The sequence below is a fragment of the Dendrobates tinctorius genome, unplaced genomic scaffold, assembly GCF_039654945.1.
Source record: "Dendrobates tinctorius isolate UK_male_01 unplaced genomic scaffold, ASM3965494v1 ptg000039l, whole genome shotgun sequence".
Classification (NCBI taxonomy): Eukaryota; Metazoa; Chordata; class Amphibia; order Anura; family Dendrobatidae; genus Dendrobates; species Dendrobates tinctorius.
The window spans coordinates 27,191,565-27,217,734 of NW_027361707.1; the positions used below are offsets into that span (position 1 = coordinate 27,191,565).

A 26,170-nucleotide genomic window follows, 5' to 3' on the forward strand; every position below is an offset into this window, starting at 1 on the left:
GCTTATTGCCGTTTCCTGGTTGCCCCGTTCAGTACTTCCGGTTTGCGCATGACGCCGGCATCTGCTCAGGCACCTTGCCCCACTTCCTGGGTTTTCCTAAACAGGCGCCGCGCGTCATGTTGGGACAGGAACCGACCCTACCCTGCCCCACTTCCTGGGCGTAACCGGGCCTGTCGGTCTGCATCTCAAAATATTGCGTGATTGGTCTAAGCAGTCACCTGACCATCACGTACCATTAGGAGCCGCTCACTTTGTGTTACTACATCAATCTAATAGTGCGGCTTCATTTACTCAATCACAAAATGTTAATTGCGTCCCCCTATCATTATTTATACGGGATCTGAATTATTAAGTCATTTTATGATTGCATAGGCGTTATGAATCAGTACAAAACGCCAACACCCATATTATGGACATTGTCAAGGATTATCTTGTGAATAAAAACAAATTCTTTACACCCCATCGTAGGGAAAGAAACATAAAAAAGAAAATGAAAAATAATCAGGGTACCATCTGCAAATTATGTATAATGTGGAATTTGTTCAATTATTTTGTTGCATGCATAATAGGGGATACCACCAACCTCCATGTATCTGTAGGAATTATAGAAAGGGTGCCCACTAAATCTGGCCCTAAATGTCCCTAACTGACTGTTCCCTACCTCACGCGGAGGTTGGCACCCTAAATTCCTGCGCAATGGCATGCAACAAAATAATTGAACAAATTCCACATTATACATAATTTGCAGATGGTACCCTGATTATTTTTCATTTTCTTTTTTATGTTTCTTTCCCTACGATGGGGTGTAAAGAATTTGTTTTTATTCACAAGATAATCCTTGACAATGTCCATAATATGGGTGTTGGCGTTTTGTACTGATTCATAACGCCTATGCAATCATAAAATGACTTAATAATTCAGATCCCGTATAAATAATGATAGGGGGACGCAATTAACATTTTGTGATTGAGTAAATGAAGCCGCACTATTAGATTGATGTAGTAACACAAAGTGAGCGGCTCCTAATGGTACGTGATGGTCAGGTGACTGCTTAGACCAATCACGCAATATTTTGAGATGCAGACCGACAGGCCCGGTTACGCCCAGGAAGTGGGGCAGGGTAGGGTCGGTTCCTGTCCCAACATGACGCGCGGCGCCTGTTTAGGAAAACCCAGGAAGTGGGGCAAGGTGCCTGAGCAGATGCCGGCGTCATGCGCAAACCGGAAGTACCGAACGGGGCAACCAGGAAACGGCAATAAGCCGCGGTATGCCGCGATTTATAAAAGGCAGCTATCTCACAATGGGCGAGCTATGCGCCAGAAAAAGATGTCACAATACCCCTGATGAGTCAGACATTGATGAAACGCGTTGGGTGACAATTCTGGAGATCGGGTCATGATTCTGGGGTTTTCAGATGGACCTTACCTGATCATCCGTTATTTATAGAAGCGTCCAAAGATAAGTACAGCGGTCTCAGTTTCTACAGTGGTATCATAAATAGATATAAATTGCTGATGAGGTGATTTTATGCTTATGCATTTGACCGGTGCTGTACACACGCTATGCTATTTGTATACGGGCTGAGTATATGTCTAACAAGTAATAATTCTGATGACATTAAGGCCCTGTGGCATATGAATATATATGTATAAGGCCCATATGGTCGGAGAGTCCAGGTTTACAAATATTTGGACAAGAAATACGATAATGTCTAGGGCCATATGGTACCTCATAAAGTACATAACGGTTTGTTTTTAAATAGAGCACTACACAATTGCACTTTGGCACATGTTTGTCTAGATTTGATGCATGGTTTTTAAGGAATCATTAAAGGTTATGTTTTATAGTTTATGATATACCAATTTGCTACCTCTAAATATCTGACATTGGTTTGAGATACCCCTGCTATATATTTGTAATAGTTGGACATGGCAGGATTTCTTGTTACAGGAATAGACACCAATCAGTGGATCAATGAAGCGAAAGATGTATTTTCAGATGGTACCTTTACACAGAAAAAGTACATACCCTCTTTCAGTGCTGCTTTTAAAGAGTTGACCAAGGTTTATAAAGAACAGGTCACTTCGTGGTGGGAGGTACAGAGCTTGGAAAGTTATATAAAAGCAGGAATAGTTCCCCGCCATCTTAGAATATCAATTAACTTTGGTTATAGATATAAGAATACAACACTATTGGCCAAATTAGAGAAAGAAGCAACTGATAGCTCATTGAAACTTATGAAAATACTCCTTGAGGAGGAGAAGTGTATGTTAAATAACATTAATGAACGCTTGAGAGAGCAGATAGAGGTTACGAAGAAATTTTCTGCAGAGGCCGAGTTTACGGTGAAAGAATCTAGTCTACAAAACATTATAGAAAAATTTCAATATCATCTGAAAGAAAGGAAGCATAAATATTTTATCCGGGATTTACAAGAATTCAGGGATAATAAAGCATATTCAGTGTATTACGGAAAAACCAACAGATCGCAGGAGACAGATATATCATCTTCAGAGGCTGAGTTTTCTGATTCAGAAACGAGGTATAAACCTGGAAGAGGGAGAGTGAGGGGAAGGGGGAGTCTACGTGCGGGGAGAGGATCTGGTCGAGGTTCCCCACAGAGGGATCATTTTTTAGACACAAGCTACCCATTAAGAAACAGGTTCAACGGCAGGAACCCCGTATAGACAATCATATAATTAACCTTTCCTCGAAATCCCTAAGTAAAGAACAGATGGCGGTTCTCAGTAAGGGGATGTCTTTTGTCCCAACATCAGATCTTGAATGTTTTGAAACGATTAAGGATTTACAGCTCTTCATTCGTAAACTTAAGTGGAAAAAACACTTCATTAATATGGATAAAAAAAGCTGCACTGAATTGGGTATAGAGGGAGACCTACTTAATGATGTGAGATTTTTGTTCAATTTGGGGGATATGAATTCCAACGATTTGGGTGAGGGACCATTCACACAATTAAAAAATAAGAGCAAACAAATGCCACCTATTAGCAACGATATAGGGGCCCTTGACATATTTGCCAACTTGGTATCTAGAGATATCAAGGAATTGGATAATGGGAAAAAAAGACGATTCCATAACCTTACCAAGTCTGAGATGGATGGGCTTCTGGAGCTAGAGAGAGACGATACTATAATAGTGAAGCCCGCAGATAAAGGGGGAAATATAGTATTGATGGATGTAGCACAATATAAAACCATGTGCTACTCATTGTTAGATAGATCTATGGGATATGAAAGAATGGAACATAACCCCACTAACACTTTCTTGAATGATCTTAAGAAGTTGGTGAATGGGGCCCTCCAAGCAAAACTCATTGATAAAAATGAGAGAGAATTTTTGATTCCACAACACCCGACTGTGGCAACATTCTATGCTCTGCCTAAGATTCATAAAGGCCTTTCGCCCTTGAAAGGCCGACCGATTATATCGGGTATAGGAAGTCTAACCCAAAATCTGGGTATATATGTAGACAAAATTCTAAGACCATTTGTTACATCACTTAGTTCCTATACAAGGGATACCACCGACCTTTTATTGAAACTTGACCACATCGAATTGGACACCGATATGATATTGGGTTCAATAGATGTAGAAGCCTTGTACTCATCCATTCCCCATGATAAAGGTCTGATGGCTGCGGACTATTTCCTAAAGACAAGGGGCGTCCAATGTAAGAGACATAACCTGTTTGTTATGCAAGCCTTGGAATTCTGTCTCACAAAAAATTTTTTTCTTTTTGATGGCAGGTTCTTCCATCAGCTCAGGGGCACTGCGATGGGCAATCCCTGTGCGCCATCGTACGCTAATTTGCTCCTGGGCTGGTGGGAGGAAAATGTCGTTTTTGGTGAGCAGGTTGATGTGGCGGAGGACAAAATAGTGCTATGGCTCCGCTACATCGACGATGTATTTGTTATTTGGAGAGGTGATGAGAACAGTTTTAGAACCTTTGTGAAAGATCTTAATATAAATGATATTGGTCTTAGCTTCACATGTGAGGTTAATGTGAATAGACTACCCTTCCTGGACATAGTCATTAAGAGGGGAGAGAATGGCCGTATAGTTACAGAAACATACAGGAAACCTACCTCTACGAACTCCCTTCTAAGATGGGAATCCAGCCATCCAGTCCCCTTGAAAAAAGGTATTCCTAAAGGCCAGTACCTACGCATGAAAAGGAACTGTACTGATCAGAGAGACTTTAAGAGACAAGCAGATGACCTTAGATCTCGTTTTCATGAACGAGGATACCCAGATGACATTCTTAAAGGGGCTTATAAATCTACGGTAGAAAAGGAAAGAAAAGAACTACTTATACCCAAACAGCAAACCAATGAAGACAATATCATAAGGTTCATCACCACTTTTTCCAATGGGGCAAATGAGCTGAGAACCATTATGAACCGACATTGGCCAATTCTATGTATGGACAAAGATCTTGGAGGCTTGATCTCGGATAATCCACAAATTACATTTAGGAGGGGCCGCTCCTTGAGGGATAGGTTGGTCCGCAGCCATTATACCCAGAGAACCTCATACAGCCCAACATGGTTAGGTACACAGCCGAAAGGCTGTTACAGATGTGGTAGCTGTAAATATTGTACCTCTATTCACCAAAGTAAAGAATTTCAGAGCAATGTCACAGGAAAGATCTATCGTATTGGTCAATTCATTAATTGCAGATCAATAGGAGTGGTATATAAAATCACCTGTAGTTGTGGCCTTGAATACATCGGCAAGACCAAGAGAGAGTTGAGGGTGAGGGTAGGTGAACACCATAGAGATATAATTCTTAAACGTGATACACCGGTAGCCACTCATGTCAATCAAAGACATAAGGGTGATGTGAAGGCGGTCAGTTTCATGGGCATAGAAAAGGTCCCCCAAAATCCAAGAGGAGGTGATTGGGATAAACGTATACTCCAAAGAGAAGCATATTGGATTTTCTCATTACAATCTGTATATCCCAAAGGACTTAATGAGACACTATCCTTTTCTTCCTTCTTGTAGGGAGTCTTGATAGGGCTTTTGAGCTCAGGGAGAGCCGACGAGGAGTGGGGGCGCCATTGCGCAGGAATTTAGGGTGCCAACCTCCGCGTGAGGTAGGGAACAGTCAGTTAGGGACATTTAGGGCCAGATTTAGTGGGCACCCTTTCTATAATTCCTACAGATACATGGAGGTTGGTGGTATCCCCTATTATGCATGCAACAAAATAATTGAACAAATTCCACATTATACATAATTTGCAGATGGTACCCTGATTATTTTTCATTTTCTTTTTTATGTTTCTTTCCCTACGATGGGGTGTAAAGAATTTGTTTTTATTCACAAGATAATCCTTGACAATGTCCATAATATGGGTGTTGGCGTTTTGTACTGATTCATAACGCCTATGCAATCATAAAATGACTTAATAATTCAGATCCCGTATAAATAATGATAGGGGGACGCAATTAACATTTTGTGATTGAGTAAATGAAGCCGCACTATTAGATTGATGTAGTAACACAAAGTGAGCGGCTCCTAATGGTACGTGATGGTCAGGTGACTGCTTAGACCAATCACGCAATATTTTGAGATGCAGACCGACAGGCCCGGTTACGCCCAGGAAGTGGGGCAGGGTAGGGTCGGTTCCTGTCCCAACATGACGCGCGGCGCCTGTTTAGGAAAACCCAGGAAGTGGGGCAAGGTGCCTGAGCAGATGCCGGCGTCATGCGCAAACCGGAAGTACTGAACGGGGCAACCAGGAAACGGCAATAAGCCGCGGTATGCCGCGATTTATAAAAGGCAGCTATCTCACAATGGGCGAGCTATGCGCCAGAAAAAGATGTCACAATACCCCTGATGAGTCAGACATTGATGAAACGCGTTGGGTGACAATTCTGGAGATCGGGTCATGATTCTGGGGTTTTCAGATGGACCTTACCTGATCATCCGTTATTTATAGAAGCGTCCAAAGATAAGTACAGCGGTCTCAGTTTCTACAGTGGTATCATAAATAGATATAAATTGCTGATGAGGTGATTTTATGCTTATGCATTTGACCGGTGCTGTACACACGCTATGCTATTTGTATACGGGCTGAGTATATGTCTAACAAGTAATAATTCTGATGACATTAAGGCCCTGTGGCATATGAATATATATGTATAAGGCCCATATGGTCGGAGAGTCCAGGTTTACAAATATTTGGACAAGAAATACGATAATGTCTAGGGCCATATGGTACCTCATAAAGTACATAACGGTTTGTTTTTAAATAGAGCACTACACAATTGCACTTTGGCACATGTTTGTCTAGATTTGATGCATGGTTTTTAAGGAATCATTAAAGGTTATGTTTTATAGTTTATGATATACCAATTTGCTACCTCTAAATATCTGACATTGGTTTGAGATACCCCTGCTATATATCCCCACTACAAGGACTACGTACCATCTTTACTTCCTTCACTGGAGCGGGATCGCAAAATGCCTGAATACAAGCACAAGCTGGTAGAGGCACTACTGACAGGATTCCCACCTGACAGTGGGGGGACACTGGAAGAACAAGGCTGAGGAGGAGTAGTCACTAATGCAGCTGAGGCACCGCCACCCCCTTGGAAGGCATTGTTAGCACGGCCAAAACGTTCTCAGCATGCAACAACATCCAGCACCACCATCTGATATGGTCCGTATTAGCTGGAGGAAGCATTACAACATGGTGGAAGAGTACCTGTTCACACATCTACATGTGCTAACAGTTGGGTCTGCCCCTTTTAACTTCTGGGTCTTCAAATTGGACACATGGCCTGAGCTTGCTCTTTATGCCTTGGAGGTGCTGGCCTGCCATGCGGCAAGTGTACTGTGATCACAGACAGATGCATACGCCTGTAAGCAGCCAATGTAGGGAAGCTAACAATTATTAAAATGAATCAGGTATGGATCCCACAGGACTTTTCCGTACCTTTGGCTGACTAGGCAACTATACCAGCCGCACCCAGCCATTGTTCAACTCTATTTGCCATTTGTTTCATTTTGGGGCCTGCACAAATGAAAAAAAAACAGGGTTGGCAACCTCCACCTCTGTCTGTTTCACCTACACCGCCATGTCCACCTCCAGCTACTCCAACTCCTCCTAAACTTTTTGACCTCCACCTCCTCATTCCAGATTGTTTTTCTATTGTTCTGTTAATTCTATGTTCTGTTAAGTCAGTTCCCTAAAACAAAACAAAAAAACACACAAAAAACACAAAGCAGTGTTGGATTACTCTTTCCTTGCCTGTTCCACCTACACCACCACATCCACCTCCTCCTTTACTTGGACCTCCACATCCTGTGTCTACATTGTTTTCTTTTGTTTGGTTAATTCTATGTTCTTTTAAGTCAGTTCCATTAAAAAAAAAACACAAAAACAATGTTGGCTACCTACTCCTCTTACGCCTCTTCCACCTACACCGCCACCTCTATCTCCTCCTCCACTTGGACCTCGCTTCCCGGTTCAAGATTATAATTTTTTTTTTTTTAATTCTACGTTATTTTAAGTAATTTTTGTTTGCAGGCCAATTGTCCTGCTCTTACCCACATTTAGCTTCATTTTGTAGCCCCCTAGCCTTTTTCTATGAACATTTTACAGCCATTTTAACCCCTTCACACTGCAGCCCTTTTTCGTTTTGGCGCATCTGTTTTTCGCTCCCCTTCTTCCCAGAGCTATAACTTTTTTATTTTTCCGTCAATATGGCCATGTCAGGGCTTGTTTTTTGCAGGATGAGTTGTCCTTTTGAACGTCTCCATTTGTTTTACAAATATCGTGTACTCGAAAATGGGAAAAAAAATCCAAGTACAGTGAAATTGCAAAAAAAAGGGCAATTCCATAACTGTTTTTTTTTACCATGTTCACCAAATGCTAAAACTGACTTGCCATTATAATTCTCCAGGTCATTACGAGTTCATAGATACCAAACATGTCTAGGTTGTTTTTTAACTTAAAATCCAAAGTTTGTTAAAAGAAAAAAAAATTGCATCATTTTCTGATACCCGTGATCTGGGGCCGGGTGAGAGTTTACTTTTTGAGCTGATGTTTTTCATGATACCATTTTGGTGTGGATACGATCTATTAATCACCCGTTATTGCATTTTAATGTAATATTGCAGCGTCTAAAAAAACCTAGTTCTGGCGTTTTAACTTTTTTTTCTCTGCATTGTTTACCGATTGGATTAATTTTTATATATTGATATTTTGGGCAATTATGAACGCGGCTTTACCAAATACGTGTATTTTTTTCGTTCTTGTAACTGTTTTATTTTGAATGGGGCAAAAGGGGAGTGATTTGAAGTTTTATATTTTTTTAATATTTTTAAAAACAATTTTTTTTAACTTTTCAACTGCTATATGGGAGACTAGAAGCTGCGACAATACGATCGCCTCTGCTGCGCACAGGCAATTATAAGATCGCCTGTGTGTAGCAGTAATGGACGGCGCTGGATGGTGCTCATAACAATCCGGCAATGACAACCACAGGGGTCTCCAACAGACCCCGGGTTGTCAAGCCAACCCATCGGCGACCCGCGGTCATGTGACAAGGGCGCCGATGGCGGGATTAGTGGCATGCCTCCGGAGAGATCACATTAAATGTCGCTGTCAGAGATTGACAGCAGCATTTAACAGGTTAACAGCTGCGGCTGGATCGCGATTCCACCAGCGGCTGTTAGGGGCACATGTCAAATGTCCAAAACAGCTGACATGTGCCGGGAAAGATGTGGGCTCAGTGCCGGAGCCCACATCATGCGCTGTACATGTATGGCACATGTCATGAACGGGTTAAAGCACCATGTTCGGTTCATATTGACTCCTATTGGGTTCACGTTTGGGGGCACGTCCAGGTAGCAAACCAAACTTTGAACTACAGTTCAGTCGAACCCGAACATCCACAAGTCCGCTCATCCCTAGTTTTCATCTGCAGATTTCGGAGTGAATCTGCATCAAAATCTGAAAAAAAATCTACAGAACAGCTTTTCCCCATGTAGCATTTTTATGGGTTTTTCAGCTTTATTCTTATGTGCAGAAAAAAATACAGCATTTTGAAGTAGAATCATAGAATCGTAGAGATGGAAGGGACCTCCTGGGCCATCTGGTCCAACCCCCTGCTCAAAGCAGGATTCACTAAATCATCCCAGACAGATATCTGTCCAGCCTCTGTTTGAAGACTTCTATTGAAGGAGAACTCACCACCTCTCGTGGCAGCTTATTCCACTCATTGATCACTCTAACTGTCAAAAAGTTTTTTCTAATATCTAATCTGTCTCCTCCCATTCAGTTTCATGCCATTGCTTCTAGTCTTTCCTTGTGCAAATGAGAATAAAGATGATCCTTCTGCAATGTGACAGCCCTTGAGATATTTGTAGACAGTTATTAAGTCTCCTCTCAGTCTTCTCTTTTGCAAGCTAAACATTCCCAAAGCCTGCAACCTTTCCTCATAAGACAGGGTTTGCAGACCGGTCACTATTCTGGTCGCTCTTTTCTGAACTTGCTCCAGTTTGTGGATGTCTTTTTTAAAATGTGGTGCCCAAAACTAGACAGTATTCCAGATGAGGTCTGACCAAACAGGAGTAGAGAGCAATAATGACTTCATGTGATCTAGACTGTATGCTTCTGTTAATACATCCTAGAATTGCATTTGCCTTTTTTGCTGCTGCATCACACTGTTGACTCATATTCAGTCTGTGATCTATTAGTATACCCAAGTCTTTTTCACATGTGCTGTTGCTTAGCCCTATTCCTCCCATTCTGTATATGCTTTTTTTATTTTTATTGCCCAGATGTAGTACTTTGCATTTTTCCCTGTTAAAAACCATTCTGTTAGTTGCTGCCCACTGCTCCAGTTTATTTATATCTTTTGGAATCCTCTCTCTCTGTTCTCTAGTATTATCTATCCCTCCTAACTTTGTGTCATCAGCAAACTTAATCAGTTTACCCTCAATTCCTTCATCTAAATCGCTGATAAAGATGTTGAACAATACAGGGCCCAGGACAGAGTCCTGTGGTACCCCACTTGAGACATTCTTCCAACTGGATGTGCAGCTATTTACGACCACTCTTTGGATCCGATCACTATGCCAGTTATGAATCCACTTAACAGTTGCCTTGTCCATTCCATACTTAGTCATTTTTTCAATAAGGATTGTGTGAGATACTTTGTCAAATGCTTTGCTGAAGTCAAGATATACTATATCTACAGCATTTCCCTGATCCACCCAATCAGTGATTCTGTCATAGAAGGAAATTAAGTTAGTCTTATTAGTTACAAACCCATGCTGACTCTGTTTAATCACTTCATTCTCATCCAGGTACTGACATACATGTTGTTTAATAATTTGTTCAAAGATCTTTCCTGGTATAGAAGTCAGACTCACCGGCCTATAGTTGCCTGGGTCTACTGTTATGAATGGGAAACCGAGGAGGAAAAAAAGACAACAAGCTAAGTCTCAGAAAACCAGAGAAGTTGGTAACTATGCAGATTGCAGATCCCTGATCTTAACCGCACAACTAGCAGCAGTCGTGGAGCGTTCCTATGTTGGTCCTAGATGGCTCATCACAACCGGAGAACTACATAAGCCTAAAGCAGGAAAAGAGGAAAACTAACTGCCCCAGAGCAGACCCCAAAGGAAAGACAGCCCCCCACATGTATTGACGGTGAAACAAGATGAAAATACAAACAGACGCAGGAAAATAGGCTGAGTGTTATGATTGGGAAACCGAGGAGGAAAAAAAGACAACAAGCTAAGTCTCAGAAGACCAGAGAAGTTGGTAACTATGCAGATTGCAGATCCCTGATATTAACCGCACAACTAGCAGCAGTCGTGGAGCGTTCCTACGTTGGTCCTAGATGCCTCATCACAACCGGAGAACTACATAAGCCTAAAGCAGGAAAAGAGGAAAACTAACTGCCCCAGAGCAGACCCCAAAGGAAAGACAGCCCCCCACATGTATTGACGGTGAAATAAGATGAAAATACAAACAAAGGCAGGAAAATAGGCTGGGCAAACGATGGGGCCCGGCTAATAAAAAGGATAGAAAAGGAAAGACACTGTCTGCAATCTGCCAAAAAAACCTACAAAAATATTGTCCAACACTTCTGATAACAAAATTAAACCTGAAGTCACTAGACTTCTAAACCTATATCAGCACTCTGAAATATTCTGAGACAGAGCAAAAAAGAGGCCAATCTAATAAGGGACAAAAAGCAGATTGGCAAATACTGATTAATAGGAGTGGAATTTCAGCATAGCCCCAGCAGGGGCAGGCTGATTACACAAAAAACTGAATTAACCAGCAAGCACAAGTGTGAACATTAGCAAAAAACAAACTTAACTTGAGAAGACTGGAAGAGAGCTGAAGTCCAGGACCTGAGAAGCAGACTGAATCACCAGCACCCGGATAGGGCGTTGGCTGTCTTATATCCAGTCTGATACTCCAGAGATCCAATCGTTATCTTCCTCATCAGATCACTACCACTTAAACCAACCGCACTACCTCCTGTCACCACCAGAGGGAGAACGGAAGGGGAACTCTCAACTGGTGGAGCAGAAAATGAGTTCATGACAGTCTACCTTCTTCCCCTTTTTGAAGATGGGAGCAACATTTGCTCTTCTCCAGTCTTCTAGGGCTTCTGTTCTCCACAAATTTTCAAAGATTATGGAGAGGGGTTCAAAAATTTCTTCTGCTATCTCCTTCAGTACTCTGGGGTGTAATTCATCTGGACCTGGAGACTTGAATTCATTTAGGTTAGCTAAGTGTTTCCTCACTATATTTCTGTTTATAGATATCCTGGATTCTTCTATTCCCTTAATAGGACAGTGAAGAATAGCTGATGTTACATTTCCTTTCTGAGAGAATACAGATGCAAAATAGGAATTTAAAAGTTCGGCCTTCTCAACATCCTGTCTTACCATTTCATCATTTTAATCCTGTAAAAATCCTATGGCATCTTTGACTTTTCTTTTACTTTTGACATATCCCCAAAATCCTTTATTATTACTTTTGATGTCTCTTGCAAGCCTCAATTCATTGTCAGCTTTAGAAAATCTGATTCGTGCCCTGCAGGTTCTGCACACAGCATTATATTCTTCTTTAGATATGCCTCCCTCTTTCCATTTTATAAACATTTCTTTCTTCCTTTTTAGCATGGGCTTAAGTTCTGTGTTCATCCATCCTGGTTTCCTTAAACGTTTCCTATTCTTCCCTCTTTTCGGAATTGTTAACAATTGTGCTTTGAGAATTTCATTTTTCAAGATTTCCCTTCCTTCCTGGACATTTTTGTCCTTAAGGATATCCAGCCATTGGATCCCTCCAATTCTCTTTCTGAATCCCTTAAAATCTGCCTTTCTGAAATCTAACCTTGACGTCTGAGTCTTCACAGGTCTTCCGCCTCTAGTTATCCAAAATTCTAAAATAGCATGGTCGCTCCCTCCTAGGGTCCCAGCCACTTTTACCTCCTCAACCATTTCCTCCCTGTTTATAAGAATTAGATCCAAGGTAGCAGTTCCCCTTGTTTTCTCCCCTACCTTTTGGAAGATAAAGTTGTCAGCAAGAGAGGATAAGAATTTCCTTGACCTGTTAGTTTTGCCTGAGAGAGATTCCCAACAAATGTCTGGATAGTTGAAATCTCTCATGACAACTATGTCATATTTTTTGGAGAACTCGGCCATTTGATGCATAAAGAGTTCATCCATATCTTCAGCTTGCACAGGCGGCCTGTAGTAAATGCCTACAATGGTGTCCTTTCCATTGTTCTGTCCTTGTATTCTTATCCAAACAGTTTCCACAAAACTCCCAGTCTCTGAAGCACGGTAATAGCAAAATGAATTAGATTTATGAAATCTCATTCACGCAATGCATTTTTCTCACTTGCATTTTTAAAAAATAAACCATGTAAATTTTTTCTGCATTTTTACTGCAGCTTTTCCCCAAAGCTCATCCTTCCTAAGCCATCTATATGGCTATGCAGCTCAAAGACAGTTGAACAAATTTATACTTTGTTTTCTGCGATCCGATCTATTATTTCAGAGAAATCCTTGTTTTTCTTAATATATAAATGAGCTATTAAGATCTATGGGTGGGACATAGATCTCCCTGAGAATCTACCTCCAGAGATTATTATGGGGGTGTTTTCAGTGTGAGACATGTAATGACTGACAGTCTGCTCTACATGTTTCACTCTGGTATCACCCCCTTTCATTTAAAATTCCCTGTGTAAATGACATTTTAAAAATCAATTTATTTACCTTTTGCTGTAATAATATTCCACACTGAAAAAACCCTCAAAAAAGCTATATTCAAACAAGCACTATATGTCATGCTGCAGATGTCACACACCTACATCACAGGTCAAGTGGGTTTATAACATTTTGAAACATATCATCCAATTTGCTTCTACTGTAATAAGTTTTGTATTTTTCGCTCGCAAGTCCAGAAATGAAAAATTCATATTGAAACCCAAAATTTGTGCACACACTGTATATCCACAGTAGAGTAGTAGCCTAAGGCCAGAAAACCCTTTTAAACTTCTATCTCTAAAATGTAGTACTGAATCTGAACATTTCTAATATGCAAAGCATAAAACTTCAAAAATATTCTTGAAATCATCGCTTTTGTCAATCATTGAAATACTAAATACTTTTCTGGAAAACTTTAACATTTTTATTTTTATTTTGACCTTCAGGAAAAAAACACAATTATCGTTTCTTATCAATTTTTTTGGGCATGATTTTGTTATTGATCCACTGAACATAGTTAGACACTTTTGTATACACTCCGGGCTTATTGACCCTCCCGCATCCATCACCCCAGCTGACAATTCCAGACAGGTAAGAGATCTTATCCTGCTGACAAGCCAGTGGCCCTCCTGAGTCACCCTGAAATAAAAAAGAGAAAACCATAAAATGACTAACTTTCAGTTCTAAAACCATAAAATGACATACTTTCACTTCCAAAACCATATAAATAGATTATTCAACTTTAGAAACCCCACACTTATATAACATGATGGGAAATTCTGCATTAATGGAGATGGGTACCCTGTAATCTCTCTCTCTCTCACTGGCCAAGAGATGAAGACCCCGAAAAAAGTAAATCTGTTCTGTCCTGTATCACATAGGCAAACCATTGATGTGAATTGCCATTTCCTGCCATGACCAGTCTTTGTTTATTCGTCCCTGCCATAATTTATTTTTTTTCTGAAGACATATCCATGTGAAGGTTTTTCTTTAACAGGATATGTGACTTGTAAAGTTGAGATTTTTGATATTTTTCTCAATTTTGGTTTTCAGGTTCTCAGACAGTTCTCTTCTCCTCTTTCTGTTCTCCATGCTTAGTGCGGCACACACAGATACACAATGCAAAGATTGAGTCAACTTCTCCCCTTTTAATTTGGTCTCAAGTGTGATTCCTATATTGCCCACACCTATTACTTGCCACAGGTGAGTTTGAACAAACATCACATGCCTGAAACAAAGTTGTTTACCCACAATTTTATCCGGTCCCCAGGGACCTAACCAGAAGGGATTATGGACAGCACCTAATATTGGTAAACAGAGTGAATTCTAAAAATGGTGTGCATTAAAACCAATAGGAATAAGGATGAATCATCAATCTTTGGCCAATCATCATAGAGAGAGAGCTGCAGATGAGAATCATGCATAGAACAAGTTGTCCCTTTTCCCCAAAAACGTTGTGGACCTCACCTGGCAGGCATCTACGTCACAATCAAAATATCCGGCACAAAACATGTTGTCACTGATTTCAGAGCCGTAGACCTCAGGACTGCTGCATTTATTGTCAGACACAATGGGCACTATAGCTTCTTGTAGTACACTGGCATAATCTGTCGCATCTAAAAATGAGAATACAATTCTGTAAATGAAACTTAGACAGGGTAAGAAAATTACAACCAAATATATTTGTCATGGTTAGGACATGGTTAATGTCCTGGTTTCTCAGGGTTAATTTTGCTGGCCTCCCTTTGGATCTGGGAGGGGTATTTATACTCACTCCAGACTAGGATTCCCTGTCAGCTACAGTGCCTACAAGTAGTATTCAACCCCCTGCAGATTTAGCAGGTTTACACATTCGGAATTAACTTGGCATTGTGACATTTGGACTGTAGATCAGCCTGGAAGTGTGAAATGCACTGCAGCAAAAAAGAATGTTATTTATTTGTTTAATTTTTTTTTAAATTGTGAAAAGTTTATTCAGAGGGTCATTTATTATTCAACCCCTCAAACCACCAGAATTCTGTTTGGTTCCCCTAAAGTATTAAGAAGTATTTCAGGCACAAAGAACAATGAGCTTCACATGTTTGGATTAATTATCTCTTTTTCCAGCCTTTTCTGACTATTTAAGACCCTCCCCAAACTTGTGAACAGCACTCATACATGGTCAACATGGGAAAGACAAAGGAGCATTCCAAGGCCATCAGAGACAAGATCGTGGAGGGTCACAAGGCTGGCAAGGGGTACAAAACCCTTTCCAAGGAGTTGGGCCTACCTGTCTCCACTGTTGGGAGCATCATCCGGAAGTGGAAGGCTTATGGAACTACTGTTAGCCTTCCACGGCCTGGACAGCCTTTGAAAGTTTCCTCCCGTGCCGAGGCCAGGCTTGTCCGAAGAGTCAAGGCTAACCCAAGGACAACAAGGAAGGGGGTCCGGGAAGATCTCATGGCAGTGGGGACATTGGTTTCAGTCAATACCATAAGTAATGTACTCCACCGCAATGGTCTCCGTTCCAGACGAGCCCGTAAGGTACCTTTACTTTCAAAGCGTCATGTCAAGGCTCGTCTACAGTTTGCTCATGATCACTTGGAGGACTCTGAGACAGACTGGTTCAAGGTTCTCTGGTCTGATGAGACCAAGATCGAGATCTTTGGTGCCAACCACACACGTGACATTTGGAGACTGGATGGCACTGCATACGACCCCAAGAATACCATCCCTACAGTCAAGCATGGTGGTGGCAGCATCATGCTGTGGGGCTGTTTCTCAGCCAAGGGGCCTGGCCATCTGGTCCGCATCCATGGGAAGATGGATAGCACGGCCTACCTGGAGATTTTGGCCAAGAACCTCCGCTCCTCCATCAAAGATCTTAAGATGGGTCGTCATTTCATCTTCCAACAAGACAACGACCCAAAGCACACAGCCAAGAAAACCAAGGCCTGGTTCAAGAGCCAAAAAATCAAGGTGTTGGAGTGGCCTAGTCAGTCTCCTAACCTTAACCCAATTGAAAACTTGTGGAAGGAGCTCAAGATTAAAGTCCACATGAGACACCCAAAGAACCTAGATAACTTGGAGAAGATCTGCATGGAGGAGTGGGCCAAGATAACTCCAGAGACCTGTGCCGGCCTGATCAGGTCTTATAAAAGACGATTATTAGCTGTAATTGCAAACAAGGGTTATTCCACAAAATATTAAACCTAGGGGTTGAATAATAATTGACCCACACTTGTATGTTTAAAATTTATTAAAATTTAACTGAGCAACATAACTTTTTGGTTTGTAAGATTTATGCATCTGTTAATAAATCCTGCTCTTGTGTGAAGTTTGAAGGCTCTAACTTATTTGCATCTTATCAAACCTGCTAAATCTGCAGGGGGTTGAATACTACTTGTAGGCACTTGTATACTGTTACTCTGGCTGTGTGTCTGACCCCCTGGTGTGCGTGTATACTGCATTGCTTGTTTGATTCCCGTGTATGACTCGGTCTGTCCCCTCACGCTGTTCTCTGTCTCACGTTTTGGTACTATTGTCTTCTCCGGTTCTGACCTCCTGGCTTGGCTATTGTTACTCCATTACCATTTGCCCCTATTGTACCGTCTATTGCCCATTCTGGTTTTCTGATCTATTGCTACGTCCTGACTATCCACTCTGTCTAAACCCTTTGGTACTGTCCTGCTATCTCATCCTTTGACCCCGGCTTGATCTGGTTTCCGTCCCTGTCTATACCCCTTGGTAACTTGTCCCGTAGTTACCTTTCTAGGAGTTTCCCTGCAGTTCCTAGCTCTGTGGAGCTTAGGCCACACCCCCAGCAGTCACGTGCTTCAGGTCCTGATAGTCTGAAGCACGCATCGCCACTGCTGCTGCCCTGCTCCACAGGTATCTTTGAGCACTGTTTTTGTACTCAGGACACGAGCACTGGCTCAGTGAGCAAGTGCAGTGCGGTGTTCCTGACATTATTATGGAGCTATTATGTCAGCAGTCTATGGCATTGTTATTTGGACACTATACAACAGTGTATTGACTTTGTGGAACAATTAAGTATTCACTCTATGACCTCTGTATTCTCTATATAAGCATTACACGGCGGTACTATTTAGTGCACCATTATATGGATTCTCTTCTTTCCCTACATCGTAAAAACCAGCAACAGTTTCAGCAGATGAACAGATACAGAGGCTTTTAAAAGTTTTTATCCCCCTTTGCATTTTTGATGTTTTTCTACCTCACAACCTGGAACTTCACTGTTTGTTTGTTTTTTAGGGTTTACATCAGCTCATGTAAAGAACATGCCTAAAACTGTGAACATTTGGTTTGCATTTTATTGTGAAGCAAACAACAAATAGGAAAAAATAGCTGAAACTGTAAGGAATATACAGTTCATGGGGATGCAGTGAGTAACCGGAGACAGAGAAGGGGTTAACAAGGATTTACTGAACAGGCAATAACAAGTAGAACTCCACGCTGGGAGGAAAATACAATCATAGAAAGAATATACAAAATAAGACAACTTATCAGTTGACGTTCTGGCAGGGGAAAGGCTGGAAAATCTCTCGGCGGCATCTCAACTGATGTACAAAGTCTCTGGCTCTGCTACAGAGATACAAGTAGCACTGCCGCCCAACAGTGCTGATGGATTCAGTTCTGCTTCACTTGGGTGCGCCGAAACGTGGAAACAGTCCTTTATGTGGATTCCTCAGATATGGCGCCGGATACGGGTCGTGAGCATGTGTAAGGCCGCAACAGTCCGCGGTCTTACGGAGTAGTCTATAAGCAATTTGTCTGGAGTCTCAGGTAAAACAGGGGTACCCAACAGTGCGGGAACAGACGGTAACTTAATAGCATCACGAGAAGTCTCAAGGTCAGCACACTGAGGTATTGGTAAAGTGGAGCTGTCAGCGCGAGCAGTGGAGAGGGAGTCAACCGTCTCCTGTCGCCTTCCCGCCAAGTCTGACCCGTTCCCGCGCTCAGGTCTTCTTATATACCCCGCGCCCCCTGCTGTCTGACAGAAAGGTCTCTCCCCTTCAGTGGAAACCTCCCCCCCCGCCAACAGTGGTGACAGCCCTGATAGTTCCGGCCTTAAAGGGCACCGCACACTGCTGACTCGATCTCGACTCATCTTCTTACAAAAACTTAAGTGTGCATAACTATTTACCCCCCCTAAAGTCAGTACTTTGTTGAGCCTCCTTTTGTGGGAATTACAGCTGCAAGTCGCTTTGGATAAGTCTCTATGAGCTTTCCACATCTTGTCACTGAGATTTTTGCTCATTCCTCAAGGCAAAACTGCTCCAGCTCCCCCAATTAGATGGTTTCCTCTGGTGAACAGCAATCTTCAAGTCTGACCACAGATTATCAATTGGATTAAGGTCTGGGATTTTACTAGGTCACTCCAAAACAATTACACGTTTCCCATTAAACCACTCGAGTGTTGCTTTAGCAGTAAGCTTTAGGTCATTGTCTTGTTGGAAGGTGAACCTCCGTCCCAGTCTCAAATCACTGACAGACTGAAACAGGTTTTGCTCAGGAATATCCCTGCATTTTACACCATCCATCTTCCCCTCGACTCGGACCATTTTCCCTGTCCATGCTGATGAAAAACATCCCCACATCATGTTACTACCACCACCCTGTTTCAGTGTGGGGATGGTTTTCTTGGGATGATGAGCTGTGATGGTTTGGCACAAGACATAGCATTTACCTTGGGGGTCAAAAAGTTTGATTTTAGTCTCATCTGACCACAGCGCCTTCCTCCATACATTTGAGAAGTTTCCCACGTCTTTTGAAAAACTCAAAATGAGCCTTACAATTTTTTTGTGTAAGTAAAGGCTTTTTTCTGCCCACTCTTCCATAATGGCTACCTCAATGGAGTGTATGGCTTATTGAGGTCGATTGGACAAATACTCCAGTCTCTGCTTGGGAACTCTGCAGCTCCTTCAGGGTTACTTTATGGTCTCTGTGCTGCCTCTCTAATTAATGCCCTCCTTGCCTGGGCTGAGAGTTTTGGTGAGCCACCCTCTCTGGGCAGGTTTGTTGTGGTACAATGTTCTTTCTAGTTAATGATAATGGATTTTGATGGTGCTACAGGGATTATTAGAGATTGGGATTTTTTTTTTTTTTATAACCCAACCTTGACTTGTTTTTCTCAACAACTTTGTCCCTGACTTGTTTGGAGATCTCCTTGGTCTTCTGGTGTTCGTTTAGTGGTATCTCTTGCTTAATGGTGTTGCAGCCTCTGTGACCTTTCAGAAAAGGTAAAGTGTATATACTGAAAGACATGTGACACTTAAGGTACTGTCACACTTAGCGATGCACCAGCGATCCCGACCAGCGATATGACACGGTCAGGATCGCTGGTACATCGCTAAGTGGTCGCTAGTAAGCTGCCACACAGGCAGATCTCACCAGCGACATAGCATAGGTCAGGGGTCGCTACTTACCTGTCAGACGAGGCGATCCTCACGTCCTCCCGCCCGCGTCCACGCGTCGCTCGTCGGCGCCACAGGAAACCCAGCAGGAAGCTGATGACGAGAAACGGCCCAGGCCGGTGACGTTATAGCGATATTGCTAGCGATATCGCTTAGTGTGACAGGCCCTTAAGATTGCACATACGTGGACTTCTTTTCACTATAAGCATGTGACTTATGAAGGTAATTGCTTGCACCAGAACTTTTAGTGGCTTCATAGTGAAAGGGGTGAATATGTAGAAATCGCAGGAACATGGGATGTCGTCACGGACAGGAGACAGATCAAGAGTTAACAGGATTTTATTAACAACAATGATACTCTGTGCAGGGAGCAGCAGAGCACGGAGGGGTAAAAATAGGATAAAGGACAGGAATGGGAGTTTGGACGGGGTAGGACAGGAACGAACGAAAGTTCAGAAGAAAAAAAGGAAAACTTATCAGTCTGTAGTTCTCTTTACATGGAGTCTCGGTACTCCAATGGTGGCACCGGCAACAGCGGCACGTGACATCCAGGAGATGTCTGTAGAGAAAGATTTCCCATGCTCAAACGTATCTAGCACGTTACTGAGTCTAGTGTGGGGAATTGCCAGAACAAGGTTCACTCTGCAGTGTACACAAGTCCTTGGCATCGCACACCCAGTACAGTCTCTGCCCTCAACTAGGGTCAACTCCTAACGTGGAGGGTAGCAGGGAGCTGACAGTCGGTCGTCCACAAATGGTGGGCCTGTATGCAGGGGTCTGTCAAATATGCGGTCACTCTTGAGCAGAGCGTGTGCGGTACTCACCATCACGCTGGGTACGTACCGGGCTTAGCTCTGCTCTGCTGGCATGGCTCTGCACGCGATGGGGGCTCCTTCTATACAGCCCGTCGCCACACTGGTACTTTCCGGTAGTGGAAGCAGAGCACGCTATTCTCTGCTCTGCATGCTGCTCTCTGCTCTGTCCTCCGCGCTGCTCTGCGCTGGTGCCAGACTGACTTTCTTGCCGCGCTTTTCCCTTTTATCCCCCAGCTGCTGCGTACGCTTTCCCGGCTCTCCTGGGTGAGCAGGAAGCTCCGTCTCTCTGATGCTTCCCTCATGCAGCAGGGGAAGGTCCGCCTCTCTCAGGCTTCCACCCGGAAACAGAGGATGCAGCCCTTTCAGTTCCAGACCCGGCATGCAGGTACCCGCAGTCCAATCTATCTCCTTACAAACACATCATTCCAATTTGTAGTTATTCGATCCCATGAATGTTATTTATGCCTATATTTTTCTCACTTCACATCACCAACTTACGCTATTAAGTGCTGATGCATCAGGCACAAATCGGATTACAAAAATATTTAAGCACAAGTTTTAATGTAACAAAATAGGTAAAAAAGCCAAGGGGGTGAATATTTTTGCAAGCCACTGTAGATTACAACACATTATAGAATAGGCAAGAAGGTTGTCTGGTTATTTTACCAATTGCTCTTGAATATCCCAGCCCTCCGTACACTTCCAGCAGGGAGCTTTTTCATTGCATCTGTAAAGTCTTGTATCCATGAAAGTAAATGTGTGTAACATTCACGCTGTGCAATGAAGAGTCGACACTCATCCTTTGCTGCTTACAGTCAGAAGCCTGAGCATGTCTAACGAGGAATCCTTTCACCGGTCAAGAAGTCCAGTGGGAATCTTTTTCTGCCCCTTCATTATCAAAAATGTAGCGCTTAGAAAATGCCTGAAGTGGCACGCTAACATACAGGAGCAGAACAGATCTAGATGACTGCAATTTACTCTGGAAATAAAATTACACATTCTGTACCTGAATCTTGTTCACGTGTAAATTATCTATAATCATTAAACCACAGATTTACACAAATTGCGGCAAAGGAAACTTGAAGACAATTTTTTTAATATATTTTTTCATATTTTTACTGAAAATACCCTTTAAAATGGTTGTCCAGAATTAGAAAAAAAAATAACTGTCAGCTTCTTATCAAAAACAGCACCACACCTGTCCATGTGTAGAGTCTGGTGTTGCAGCACAGTTTCATTGACCTACAGTGCCGGCAAAAAAAATCTTTTCAAGTTCAATGAAACCACAAAATCTTAATATTCAAGTGGATTCAAGTGTTTTATTGTGGATATTTTAATACAATTAGTATTTTGTCATGTCACCCTTACATTTTATCACCATCTGCAGTCGTTTAGGCATGGATTCAGCAAGGCTGGCTAAGTATGTGGAGTCCATGTTTACCCACAGTGTCTTCAGCACCTCCTTTAGATTGTTGATGTTGCTGGGTCGTGTCTCTTGAACCTTGTTTTTCATTAGATTCCAGGCATTTTCTATGGGGTTAAGGTCAGGGGAATTACCTGGCCACTCTAAAATGTTAATGTTATGGTCACTGAGAAACTTTCTCACGGCCTTGGCTTTGTGGACAGGGGCTCCATCATGCATAAAGTAATCACACTGATGTATGACCCAAAAAGTAAGCATGTGTTCTTCCAAAACAGTAATATAATTGCTTGCTTTCATTGTTACATTCTTGGGAAGGAAGTACAAACCTGCCCTGCCCATGCTTCCACTGAATGCACCCCACACCAACACACTGTCAGGGTGTTTAACAGTCTTACCTGTATATTTTGGGTCATACCGTGACACGGTACTCGGACGACGCACAACCTTTGAGCCTCCCCTGACCAGCCTGAAAGTGCTCTCATCACTAGACATCACTTTCTTCCACTCTTCAGATGTCCAATCTTGATATTTCTTACACATGGCAAGCCTTTTCTTCTTCAATGCTGCTGTGAGCAGGGGCTTCTTTGCGGCACGGCAACTTGGTAGACCCAGGTCCTTCTGCAGGCGGTGACGAATTGTCCTAGTTGCGATGTTCTGGAGGAGCATAGGGTACTTGTTTTTTAGTTCAACAGCAGTTATAGAAGGATGTGACATCACTTCACGCTTCAGAAGCTTATCAGTCCTTGGTGAAGTCTCCTTAGGTGCGCCAGAGCCTGACTTCCTCTGCAGTACCATCCCAGGAGGCAATGATGCCGCCGACCGCTTCAGTTGATAAATTGCTTCTCTTGACACTCCCAGATCTCTAGCTACAGCAATCACCGAATCCCCCTTCTCGAGCAGAGCCAAGGCATGGGATTTCTCTTCCATTTTAAGCTTCTTTCGACCCATTGTGGGAGATAATAAAAAACTGAGGGAGATAATAAAAGACTGCCTAATAGCAAAACTGGCTGAGCTGCACATAACAACCAATCAGAGTGCAGCTTTCGCTTTACCAGAGAAGTGAAAACTGAGCATTGATTGGTTGATATTTGCAACAAAGCCAGCTTTAATATTAGACAGTTTTTTATTATCTCCCCCATTGTGTACACTTTTAAAAAGTGAAATTATGATGTGGATTTTATATGTAAAGTTTTTTTTTGCTGCACAAGTGTAAAGATTTTTTTTGCCGGCACTGTAATAGGACTATGCTACCATACGATGTAGACAAGACTGGCTTTGCTTTTCTTAACCCCCTTCCCAATACAGGACGTATTGTTACTCCCTATGTCAGGTGCCACCACATGCCCCAAACAGCAGGGCCGAAGCAAGCAGCGATTGCTTCTGATTAACCATTGAAACTTTTCTGTCAATCTCTGAAAGTGGCATTTTTAATGACCCGATTGCATGGAACATTCATGACAGCTCCTACTGTTCCACCTTCTTCAGCGATAAGATGGTCGGGAGTAGATGGGTTGCGATGGCAGCCAGGTATCTATTTGGTTCTCCTATGTGGAGATCAGTAACATTCCTATATACTGGAATACTGTATTATTCCACATGTGAAGATCAGACTTTAATACTTCACTGTTCTTTAAAAACAGGTCGCCCACTCACACCTGATTGTCACCCCATTGGTGGAAAACACCAAACTCTAATTTAACCGTCAAATTCTCTGTTAATTCTAAAGTTTCACATACTTATGCTACTCACAGTACGGATAAAGTCTAATATTTTTTATTTAGTTCTCTTTATCTACTTTTATGATTTTTGTGAACTTAAAGTGCACCTGTCAGCAGTTTTGGCCGCTAGGAGATGCGGCCAGTGTCTTTCATGGCTTATCAACAGCATTCTATAATGCTGTAGATAAGCCCCCGGTCTGACCTGAAAGATAAGAAAAATAAGTTTTATTATACTCACCGGGGGGGTCCGATGTGGTTCGGTCCGATGGGTGCCACAGGTCCGGGTCTGGCGCCTGCCATCTTCTTGCAATGCCGCCCTCCTGTTGCTTCACCGCTACCCGGCATCACACTTCTGCGCAGGTGCACTTCTCTGCCCTGTTGAGGGCAGAGCGAAGTACTGCAGTGCGCATGCGCCGGGCCTCTCTGACCTTTCCTGGCGCCTGCGCACTGCAGTACTTTGCTCTGCCCTCAACAAAGTAGAGAAGTATTCCTGCGCAGGAGCTCGATGCCGGGGAGCGAGGAAGCAAGCAGGATGGCGGTGTCGCAAGAAGATGGGAGGCGCCGGACCTGCGACACCCATCGGACTGGATCGCATCAGACCACCCCCCCAGGTGCGTATAATAAAACTTATTTTTCTTATCTTGCAGGTCGGATCGGGGGCTTATCTACAGCATTATAGAATGCTGTAGATAAGCCATGAAAGGCAGTGGCCGCATATCATACCGGCCAAAACAGGTGACAGGTTCCCTTTAAACAATACAGAACATTCATAATGGAAATGAATATGGTGGACCGATAAGTAAGAGTCCACTGTAATCATGGCAGCTACTAATAGTCTAGCCAAGTGGCACGATGGCCAAGATTCATCATTTGGAGGAGAAGTTAAGTCACTTTCCTCTTTTTTCTTATGGCATAAGTTGCTGTTTTTGTCACAAAATTTTGCACATAATTCATGAGTTTGGCACAAAGTCAAACATGGGCTTTCTTCTTGTCTTGAGCTGTTTTTGAGACTTTTGGTATCAAAAGTCGCAAAAAATGTGCCAAAATGCTGGTGTACTCGGAAATGCACCAGAGGAGAACTGGAGGGAAGTTTCACCAAATATTTAGAAAGTTGCAATTGATGAATTAGACTGAAACATCTGGAATCGTTAAATTGCCACCTCAAAGCGGAAAAGAAAAACAGGCGAACACATACAACAGACATTTAATTTTTCCATCCTCTATTTTTGAGTTCAACGAGCTTATGGATTATCAATGGAAGTGGAATTTGCATCCCAACGTACAAAAAGTTGGGGGAGCTCAGTTCTATGTATTCTGATGACGACAAAGAAGGACCTTATTATTGTAGCCAAAATTCAGAGTGATGTACCTTCATTCATACGACCCCATCCAGATATATCACACATGTACCCTTCCTCAAATGTGATATCATCTTCCGGTAGACAGATTGTCTGGACAAATGGCGTCTTCTTTGCACACAGTCCATCTTTTTTTTTCAATTTTATTAACACTGGGAAAAAATGGAAGCCATAGAAACACAATATGAGCCATTAATCCTTGTAGAAACAAATCAGAGAATACATAGGATAAAAGAGTATCTCTGGCCTTAAAGGGGTTGTCCGGTCCAAATCAATAAGTCTGCAGTCACTCTGTATAACTGCAGACTTATGAATTCCCCCAGTGCTCACACTGTGCGCTGCAGGGATTCAACGTTTTCCGACCAGGAATGGAGGGTATGTATGAGTTATACATACTCCTGGTCAATGGGAATGTCCTCGCTTCATACACTTGTGCCTCGGTGAGGCCATGCCCATTGACCGGGAGTATGCATAACTCATATACAGTGGGGCAAAAAAGTATTTAGTCAGTCAGCAATAGTGCAAGTTCCACCACTTAAAAAGATGAGAGGCGTCTATAATTTACATCATAGGTAGACCTCAACTATGGGAGACAAACTGAGAAAAAAAAATCCAGAAAATCACATTGTCTGTTTTTTTTTCATTTTATTTGCATATTATGGTGGAAAATAAGTATTTGGTCAGAAACAAAATTTCATCTCAATACTTTGTGATATATCCTTTGTTGGCAATGACAGAGGTCAAACGTTTTCTGTAAGTCTTCACAAGGTTGCCACACACTGTTGTTGGTATGTTGGCCCATTCCTCCATGCAGATCTCCTCTAGAGCAGTGATGTTTTTGGCTTTTCGCTTGGCAACACGGACTTTCAACTCCCTCCAAAGGTTTTCTATAGGGTTGAGATCTGGAGACTGGCTAGGCCACTCCAGGACCTTGAAATGCTTCTTACGAAGCCACTCCTTCGTTGCCCTGGCGGTGTGCTTTGGATCATTGTCATGTTGAAAGACCAAGCCACGTTTCATCATCAATGCCCTTGCTGATGGAAGGAGGTTTGCACTCAAAATCTCACGATACATGGCCCCATTCATTCTTTCATGTACCCGGATCAGTCGTCCTGGCCCCTTTGCAGAGAAACAGCCCCAAAGCATGATGTTTCCACCACCATGCT

The 26,170-nt window shown here is 42.5% G+C and overlaps 1 protein-coding gene across 1 annotated transcript in view; it reads right to left on the bottom strand.

The window, feature by feature from the left end:
- Window positions 1–13,675: 13,675 nt before the first annotated feature.
- The window catches only part of HGFAC (HGF activator), a 122,856-nt gene continuing 110,361 nt past the window's right edge, over window positions 13,676–26,170 (bottom strand). Inside the window, exons 12-14 of the mRNA XM_073574566.1 lie at window positions 25,016–25,156; window positions 14,742–14,890; window positions 13,676–13,913 (exon numbers count right to left, since the gene is read on the bottom strand). Of these exons, the coding sequence (XP_073430667.1) occupies window positions 13,734–13,913; window positions 14,742–14,890; window positions 25,016–25,156 (470 nt within the window). The 3' untranslated portion in view covers window positions 13,676–13,733. The remainder of the gene's footprint in view (window positions 13,914–14,741; window positions 14,891–25,015; window positions 25,157–26,170) is intronic.